A 9,230-nucleotide genomic window follows, 5' to 3' on the forward strand; every position below is an offset into this window, starting at 1 on the left:
AAAACAATATTTTGCTATATATAAGTTCCCATTACCCAGATCCAAACGACGTGGATTCGCCGAGGAATTCGGTGAACGTCCAAGCGAAGTACGGTCAGGTGGTGCAGTCTCAGACTGTCAGTCCGAACGCTGAGGACCTGTCCGTCATACTGGGCAGCATGCAGGTAATCGAGGTCGACACACTTTTCATTATTATTGCAAGTTACGAGTATACTAAACCTGGGAACGATTGGACTAACATTTGGTAAAGTTTGGTTTAGCAATGTGCTACTAACTTGGGAAACTAATAATGTATAAATTGAAGTAATATTGGTAATTTGGATTGTTATGAGGTTATGATTACTAACAGGTTTGTTTAACATTTCTTATTTTGTTTTTCGGGACTAATAAGATTGATTGAGATGATTGATAACTCTGGTTATAGACTATATTACATTATTTTGTAAAACATCTATTTAAAAAATAAACAATGACTGCACGGTTGGTACGGTGGCTGGGCAACTGTTTGCCGTGTAACGTGCAGCGGGTTCGATTACCGCACGGAGTTTGTTTCGGGTCTGAGTGTCATGTGCATGTGAAAAAATTTGCCGTCCTTAAAATTTGAAAAAAATCTTCGTTCTCGTTGTCAGCTTCTCTACAATGTGTTCATTGTATTCCAATTTACATTGTTATTTCATAGAGTAGTAAGCCCCTGCTGACATTACCGTCTACTTTTCGAGCAACCTAGGCATTAAATTGATATTACACCTACTTGTAATCTCTATAGTATCTAGACTTATTAGCGTTAGACGCAGGCTTATGCATCTCTTCGTAAAAAAACTAACCTAAGCTTATGGTAAGTTAGTTGTAACAATCCTGCTTCCCCTGCAGTTGGCGGGCGGGCGCGGCCGTAGCTTCAGCACGACAGTGTCCCCCCGCGAGCCGTCGCCCCCCGCGCACGCGCCCCCTCCCCCCGCGCCACCACCGCACGCACCCCCTGCACGGGCCACCGCCGCCGTCAAGAGGAAGAAGTCTGTGCCTGCTAGATCGGAAAGGTACATCATTTTTACATCAGTATTATTTAGGGAAGTTGCTAAAATAAATGAGAATGATTTCTGTTACTAAAATATGATGTTGATATTGTAAACATAGTTTCAGAAAAATCAATATATATTTTTGCGCAGTTAGCGCAATTTGCGCAACTACTTACACAACTTATCACACTTTAATTGTATAAACGTGCAACGTCACGCCTTTTATCCTCGAAAGGGTAGGCAGAGGTTCATATTACGGCTAATGCCGCAATACAATGTACACCCACTTTTCACAATTTTCACATTTCACCATTAATTGTATAAGTTTTTAATATTTTATCGTCTCTCTAACAGTTTCACGTCACCTTCAAACAGGGACTCATATAGCGGGACGGCAGAAGAGTTCTTCATAGATATGATGATACAGCGTCATGCGCGACTGCTTCTATCTACCGCTCGACTCTATGCGCTTGGCAAGATGGCCGCCGCTTTAGACTTACACCTGGTCGCGTGGTTGGCTGGTGAAAGGGAACGAGCGGCCAGGGTAGATAACGCAGTGCTCTGTGTCAAGAAACTCCATGAAGACTTTGCCTGGCCGTACCCTGTTATTAATGAGTCGGAGCAGTATCTACAGAGGAAGGGCAGCACTGTTGCAAGTAAGTGTTCTGGTGTCATCTTAATTATAAGAAAACCTACTAGATAGGGTTTTATTTGCAATAGTGTTAGGCGTGAGAAGATTGTTAGTGTGATGTTTTTAATATTTTTGTATGTCAAGCGTTAAAGGTTTTTTTAAAGAAACTTAGTAGCCAAAAGACATATACTACAATTATCCATTTTGATAGTCCTATAACTATAATACATCAAAGTGACTAATCACCAAAAATCTGTCATTGTCAATCCTTCAAATTGGTATTGCAACACTTGTCTACAGGTACATACACGCCGTCAGCGGAATCAGACAGTTTATGCGGAGACAGCGGGTACATGAGTCTCCCGCTTCGAGCCGCTTTACCGTTGATGACTGGAGCAGTACCTGTGTCGCCTGGACCTGTGAGGTGAGCAGAGTACAGTCAAACATATTAAGAGATTAATTTACAATCTAGGACGCTAGTATGTAATAAGATTTTTTGATCAATAAACATTTGTTAATGGTAGCTTCAATTAGTACACGAACAGGACTTGATATTTTATCAGCAGTTTCTAGGAAGTCTAAAATATATATAATATTTTTTTTAAAAAAACGTTGCCCCACTTTAGGATTTTCTCCTGTGGGTGCGTTTACAAACACACAAGTTCACATACACATCACGCCCAGACCCGGAACAACAATCTGTGGATCACACAAAGAGTTGTTCAGTGCGGGAATCGAACTCGCGACACGTTGCACGGCAGCCAGTTGCCCAGCCACCGTGCCAACCGTGCAGTCAGGACTTTCTTAAAAATCTGTAACTTTCTTAATTGTCTTAAAAGTTTTGTCTACTTTATTTTTGTGAGATTATGATAATTTGACTAATAAAATATTAAATAATATTTTTCCACCATCTAGTTCGGCGGGAGAAGGCAGTGTGGCGGAGGGTGGCGGCGTGGCGTGGGGCGGGGACGCGCTGGGCGCGGGCGAGGAGCGGCGCTACGCCGCGCTCATGGAGCGCCTCCACCACCACCAGGCCGAGCGGGGCTCGCACACCGCGCACGTGCAGCTCAGGTAACCACCGACCTGGGGACTATCGGGCCTTAAAGACCTCAAATACTTTTTTGTTGTACTATACTTTCTATTTGAATTGCCTATTGTTCTATTAAAATTAATCATTAATCGTGTAACTTGTACTTTTAGCTGATATACATTTTTATACATATAATGAAAAAATATACTTATTATTATCCATCACTCTTAAATTCTTCCAGTCAAAAATATACTGAATATTTTACAAAAATAGATATCGTTATAGATAATCGCGTGTTTATACACCCCAGCAGCGACTCAAAACTAATCGAGCACTCTCAAACACACCTAATACAATAACCCACATCTTCAAAAACCTACACAACGTACCAAACATTCCAGATACTACCTACAACTGATGACGGAGGCTAGCTGCGTGGAGTGGGCGGTGATAGTGGCCGTAGTACTGCGGGACGCGCTGGCCGTGCTGCGGACGACCAACGCGGCGCGGGGGAACGACGTCAGCCTCGACGCCGTGCGACGCCTGCGACGGACGCTGCAGGACATCTGCGCATGGACTGACGCCGAGTGGTACGTTGTTATATTTTATTTAGAGTAAAATGAAGCTTAATTATATAGACTTAAGTATTGATTTGGTAAATTATGGTAGTATAGTAGCTATTGAATTGATTTGCGGACATCTGTGCATGGACTGACGCCGAGTGGTACGTTGTTATAGGAAAATGAAGCTTAATTATATAGACTTAAGTATTGATTTGGTAAATTATAGTAGTATAGTAGCTATTGAATTGATTTGCGGACATCTGTGCCTGGACTGACGCCGAGTGGTACGTTGTTACAGTACAATGAAGCTTAAGTATATAGATACTTAAGTATTGATTGGTAAATTATGGTTGTATAGTAGCTATTGAATTGATTTGCGGTCACTTATCACACAAAATAATTCAATGGTTTGACTATACGGATGGCATGGTGGCTGGATAACCGGCTGCCGCGCGTAGCGGGTTCGATACCTACACGAAGCTCTTTGAGTGATCCACAAATTGTTGTTTCGGGTGTGGGTTTCATGTGTATGTGAACTTCTATGTTTGTAAACGCACCCACGACACGAGAGAAAAAAAAAGTCTTATTTGTAAGTTTCACTTCAGCTTTTAATACACGTCAATCTAAGACCAACTTATCACCTTTACAGCCTCGGTTACAAACCGTTCATGATGGCGATCAGCAATCAAATCCCGTTCCTAACATCGATAATCAACACTCGAGAGCGTCGGCTATCGATGACCAAATCCCGTGTTCGAACGCCCAGCACTAGTTCTTTAGGACAAGAGGTAAAGCCTAAACCACAGAGTCAGGAAACTAAGCTCCCTCCGCCACAGAAAGCGGAGGTATCAAAACAAGCTGTGAGGAAAGAGTCAGCGGGTGCGGAGGCCGTCCCGTCGGTGGCCCCGCCCACGCCCCGCCCACCTGCGCCTGCGCGCGACGACGTCTCCACCGGCTGTGTGCTCATGTAAACCTCTTTAGCAAATGTCAACGAGACGACATAAAATTGCCCAGTATACTAAAAACAACTAAACGTTAGTTGTTTTTTATTAACAAAAGTTAATACATAAAGTATGATTTCAATCATATGAATGCCAAGCAAAAGTGAACTTTGTTCTACACATAATTAAAAGTTGTTTTATATCGTCTCGCTGATCGTTTTCATGTTATGTAGTGTAAGTAAAAAGGTTCGTGTCAGTATCAATTTTGTTAATGTACCTATAGTTGTAGGAATGGTGACTAAAGGTAAGCGTCTACAGGCCCGCATCGTACGCATCGCACGCAACGGATTTTATATTGTTTTGTATAGAAACTCATACAACTGCGTCCACTGATTCGCATCGTACAGACCGCATCATCGGCAATGCCTACATGCAATGCGTACTGATGACGTCATACGGAATGCGTACGATGCGGGCCTATAGACGCTTACAATAAAGCGGCCGTTAAAGCGAAAGATTTTTTATTGAGAAAGAAAATTGATGCTGTCACCCATTTTCGTATGAAACATTTTTTATCGGGAATTAGAATATTTTCTTCTACAAATAGTAGAATTAGTATAGTAGACGTCTGTCGAGATTCTAGATAGTATTAATATTAAGAATTAAATTTTTTATTAATGAATTTCATACTTTCGTACTGTAGAAACTTTCTTATACTATATTTATTAAAGAAATCTTCTCTTTCGTCTCGACGTGTTTACTGTTTAAATCAATGTTCTTGTTTTGTAAATAATTAGGTAAAATTAAATGAATCTTGTAGTAATGCTACTTGGAAACTTATGAATGGAAGTATAGCGAAAGATATATTATTATAATTTTGGTGCTGAATAACGTATACATCTTGATATTTATTTGTGTAAATGGATTTATTATTTCTCTAGTCTATTCTTAACGTTTAATAATTTATTTCCACCAATCTGCAGAGGAGGCCGAAGCATAGAATTTGAATATTTAAATAAAGAATGCTCGTTCCATAATGTATGTTCTTACCTTTAATTTTATTGTGAAAGTAAAACCTATTTTAAACGCGACCTCTTTTCTTTTCTTCCCTTATATTTTTCTACTCTTTGGTCTCCAAAATTAGTCTAATTTCACAATTATTATATATTTGAATGTTAAATAATATTGTACTTATAAATAATGGTATTACATAGTTAATTATTAATTTATCTCATATTTTATTTGGATATCGATACGGACAGCTAGTGTAGATATTAAGTCTATTGGTTGGTCTCTATAGACGATATTAGTATGAATTTGTTATGTAATTATTTGGTATATAAGTAGGTTTATGTGTAGCGAATGTTATAAATATAAACTTGTGTTAGATATTATGCCAAAGGTGAGAAAGCCTACGAAAATGATTTTATCTCAAGTAAAAACAAAACAGTTGCGAAAATGTCTACGAATTTAAATACTTTTCATTTGCTTTGTACTTACAAAGTACTCGATAGTCGCATTAAAAATAAACCCGGTTCTATTTGCCTGTCATTAAATAAGTTTTTTGAATTTGAATTACAATGACTTCGTTTTTCACAAAAATGTATTGATTACGTTCGAAATATAAAGAGATTATCTAGGGACCTCGTGATTACTTCGAATTATCGAAGGTTTGAATTATGGAGAGTCAACTGAAATTGTTTTCAACTTTTCTTTTTCTCTTTGATGTAACCATCCGGTTGAAGAATTCAGCTTTGAAGCTAAATAATACTCTCTATTTCTTTCATCTTACTATCAGAGGGCTTACTACGAGTTTGTTTTACGATCAACGTCGTTCTGATTGGTTAGTTCAATCGTACAGGCAAATCAGAGCGCCGAACGCGCTCTCGTTTCGTTTTCATTCAACGTAAAGCAAACTCGTACTAAGCCCTCAGATTGAAAATTCAGGTCAAATATTTAAATACTAACAGTACAAGTAGATGTAGATTAAATATATTTAAACATTATATTATGTATGATTATTGTTAATATTATATTTAATTTAATTAATACACTCGATTCGTCCGTAAGAACAGCAATAATATTGGTATAGTGTTGTGACTTATTTTGCTCATACAATGCGATGATTATTTTAATTTTGTGTTGCTCAACGTATAATCTCATCGTTTTATTTAGTGCTCACAGAATATTTAAAATTTCTTTATATTTGTACAATAGCTATCGTGAGATATACTAAATTAATAGTAGTAAATCAGTAGACTGCGCAACATCGCCGCGTCTGCGCACGCTTTTCATGAATAAGAGTCCCGTTATGACTTGAAACTAGTAGAGCTTGTCTCAGTTATTTCACGTGAGTTATTTCAAATTAAAATTACTTTATTTTATGTCACACTACGATCAGACTGTGATAATGCACTTTTGAAGAGATCATGCACTGCCTTCTATAAATAAAACAATATTTATTCTTATTCACATAATCAATGAATACGAAAACAAAATGGCGCTCAACATGGCGCCAAGCTTTAAATCGTTTCCCGCCATCTCGGTGCCAATTTTTCCTAATAGTATCCAGCAAAAATAAATAAATTATTTTTTCGTAAACTAATTAATATTTAAAATGCCGACTAGTACAAAAGAATTGATTTTGTTGTGACCATAATAAAAAAAAATTACAAATTTTTATTTTATAAGCATAACAATATCTTCATAGTCATCTTTATTTTTAAGAATTTATTTGTCTTCAAATGATATTATTGTTTAGTTAGTTAAATAATTGTGTATGTAGAAAGAAATGCAGTTTGAACGCTATCGGATATACATTGGAATCAATGGTGGATTTACTCATAAAAACACTATCTACATATGCATCTTAAGCTAATTATTCTGTCTAACTTATTATCATATGATTTGAATCTCTATCATACCTTTATCAAAAGCATTTCGTTCCTTCGTTCTCCAAAGTGGAAATCATTTTTCATAACAAATAAATCCAGGATTGATTCCCGCGTTCTCACTGCATTTCTCTTCTTAGCTATCATAAAGTTAGTGACATGTTTAGAATAGTTAGATAATCGTATTGAAAAATTAACATTATTATACCTACCTATAGATCATTCCAAAATTATCTTTGTGAATTTAAATAGCAATAATAAAATCAGCATTCCTTTTAAAATAAGACTGGTGTCCGTTACATTAATGGGAAAATCTGTAAACTTCCATAATTAGTTAAACGCTTCGGTTTTCCTAATTATGCACTGCATTGGTGCAGTAGTTTGGCAAACAGCTACTGCACTTCGTATCGCGGATTCAGTTTAGTTTAGTTTTAGTTTTCAGTTACGATCTTCCTACTACAGGGCAAAGGCCTCCCTACCATTTCAACTTCTCTCTGTGTAAAGCTGTTTGTGGCCAACCCTTATCATAGATGTCGAGTTTATCCCGCCATCTCCTTTTGGGCCTGACGCGACGTCTGTGGACGTTGACATCTGATACGGATTCGATTGCCACAAAAAATATTCACAAGTAGAAAATAATTGTTTGTTTTAATTCATATACCTATATATAAAGATTAAGGTGAATGCCCAGAATGCCCTAACCATAAAATGTTGCTCTATAGTGGTCCCATTAAAGTAACGCTCACTGTAACACTAATATTAGTAAAATAATTTGGTCAATTATTAAATGAGAGTAAGAGAATTTAAGTACTGGGGAGTCATCGTTATATTTTCTAATCATCTGATATTTGTACCGGTGCTAATGCTAACATACAATAGTTTAGAGTATTTTGGTTTATAAACATGCTATACATTAAACTCAATTTCATTTGGAAAAGGTAATGTGACAATCACAACTCTAATAACTTACAAGTTCTTTGGTATATGATGTGTGATGAAATATATTAAAATATCAATTCTTCTTATGATGCCACTTCAAACCTGAAGGTTGTCTATAAACGTGTCTGTGATCTTTAGTTAATAGCTGCCCCTAAGTCTTTTATGACACCTGCGATATGACTAATGGTTTACATTATTTCGACCGTGTTGATACCGAATTGAGAATTATAAATTGAATAATCTAAATGAAAAAAAGGCCACATACATTATATTATGTTGCATATTTTAATACGATTTTGTCATCACTAGGACTCAAGTTACTTTTTATTCTTCAAATTACACTACCTTTTCCAAATGACATAGTGTCGTTCCTTTTGTACACCAATTAACTTTTCGTTCATTGTTTTAATAGTAAGAAAAGAAAGAGATTGCGAGTTTTACTAGCTACTCTTCGAGTTTCTCCAGCTCTGCTCGGTTCCTTTAGATCATAGCGTGATGTTTTATAACCTACCTCGATAAATGGACTATCCAACACAAAAATCGATTTTTAGATCGATCAGTTTAATCGATTATTCAAATCGGTCAAGTAATTCCGGAGATTAGTGCGTTCAAACAAATAAACTTTTCAGCTTTATATGAGTTTTAGTTTTTATGTAAATCCTAAACAAAAACAAACTGGTAATTTTTCCGTCTCTTGTCTTCTCTATTACCGGAGGAGAGCGAAAGATTTGATTGGTGTACGAAAGTCGTAGTAAATGTTTTTTCTTAATAGTAAGCTTGAACGTAACAAGTGTACCATAGCAAAGGATAACAGCTGTTCAGTTAATTGTAGGTCTCTTAATTATTTTATTACTCATCTAATTGAACTCAACAGTCCCTTAATTGAAAATAATGACAGGGTTCATTTTAAAGGATATTATTGTACCAACTGTAGTAAAAAGACCTTACACTATGACTTTCTTTATAAAGGAAATGAGATGTTTTGTTCATTGTGAACTAAAATGTCTTCTGATTAATTATACACGTTTCCTTTTGTTACGTTCAAGCCTAAAATCCCTGTTTGTTGTGGTTTTGTACTAATATTATCTTGCATTATTAGAAATAGTTAATTATAATTTATTAAGCAATTAATTTTGGTTTGTATTTATTATTAAATAATGTATGTATGTAAATTGATTATTGAAACAATGCATCGGTGGAACCCTCGTTATAAAATAAATAT

At 36.5% G+C, this 9,230-nt stretch overlaps 1 protein-coding gene across 4 annotated transcripts in view; it reads left to right on the plus strand.

The window, feature by feature from the left end:
- Positions 1–8,090, plus strand: part of LOC118266415 (guanine nucleotide exchange factor subunit Rich) — a 33,677-nt gene extending 25,587 nt beyond the window's left edge. Inside the window, exons 20-26 of one of the 4 annotated variants that reach the window (XM_050694908.1) lie at positions 40–173; positions 871–1,034; positions 1,368–1,669; positions 1,945–2,068; positions 2,560–2,715; positions 3,076–3,264; positions 3,887–8,090. In XM_050694908.1, the coding sequence (XP_050550865.1) occupies positions 40–173; positions 871–1,034; positions 1,368–1,669; positions 1,945–2,068; positions 2,560–2,715; positions 3,076–3,264; positions 3,887–4,208 (1,391 nt within the window). In that variant the 3' untranslated portion in view covers positions 4,209–8,090. The remainder of the gene's footprint in view (positions 1–39; positions 174–870; positions 1,035–1,367; positions 1,670–1,944; positions 2,069–2,559; positions 2,716–3,075; positions 3,265–3,886) is intronic. The other 3 variants (XM_050694910.1, XM_050694909.1, XM_050694911.1) reach the window with 3 other exon arrangements.
- The last annotated feature ends 1,140 nt before the right edge of the window (positions 8,091–9,230 follow it).

Source organism: Spodoptera frugiperda, chromosome 7 (genome assembly GCF_023101765.2).
Source record: "Spodoptera frugiperda isolate SF20-4 chromosome 7, AGI-APGP_CSIRO_Sfru_2.0, whole genome shotgun sequence".
Taxonomy (NCBI): domain Eukaryota; kingdom Metazoa; phylum Arthropoda; class Insecta; order Lepidoptera; family Noctuidae; genus Spodoptera; species Spodoptera frugiperda.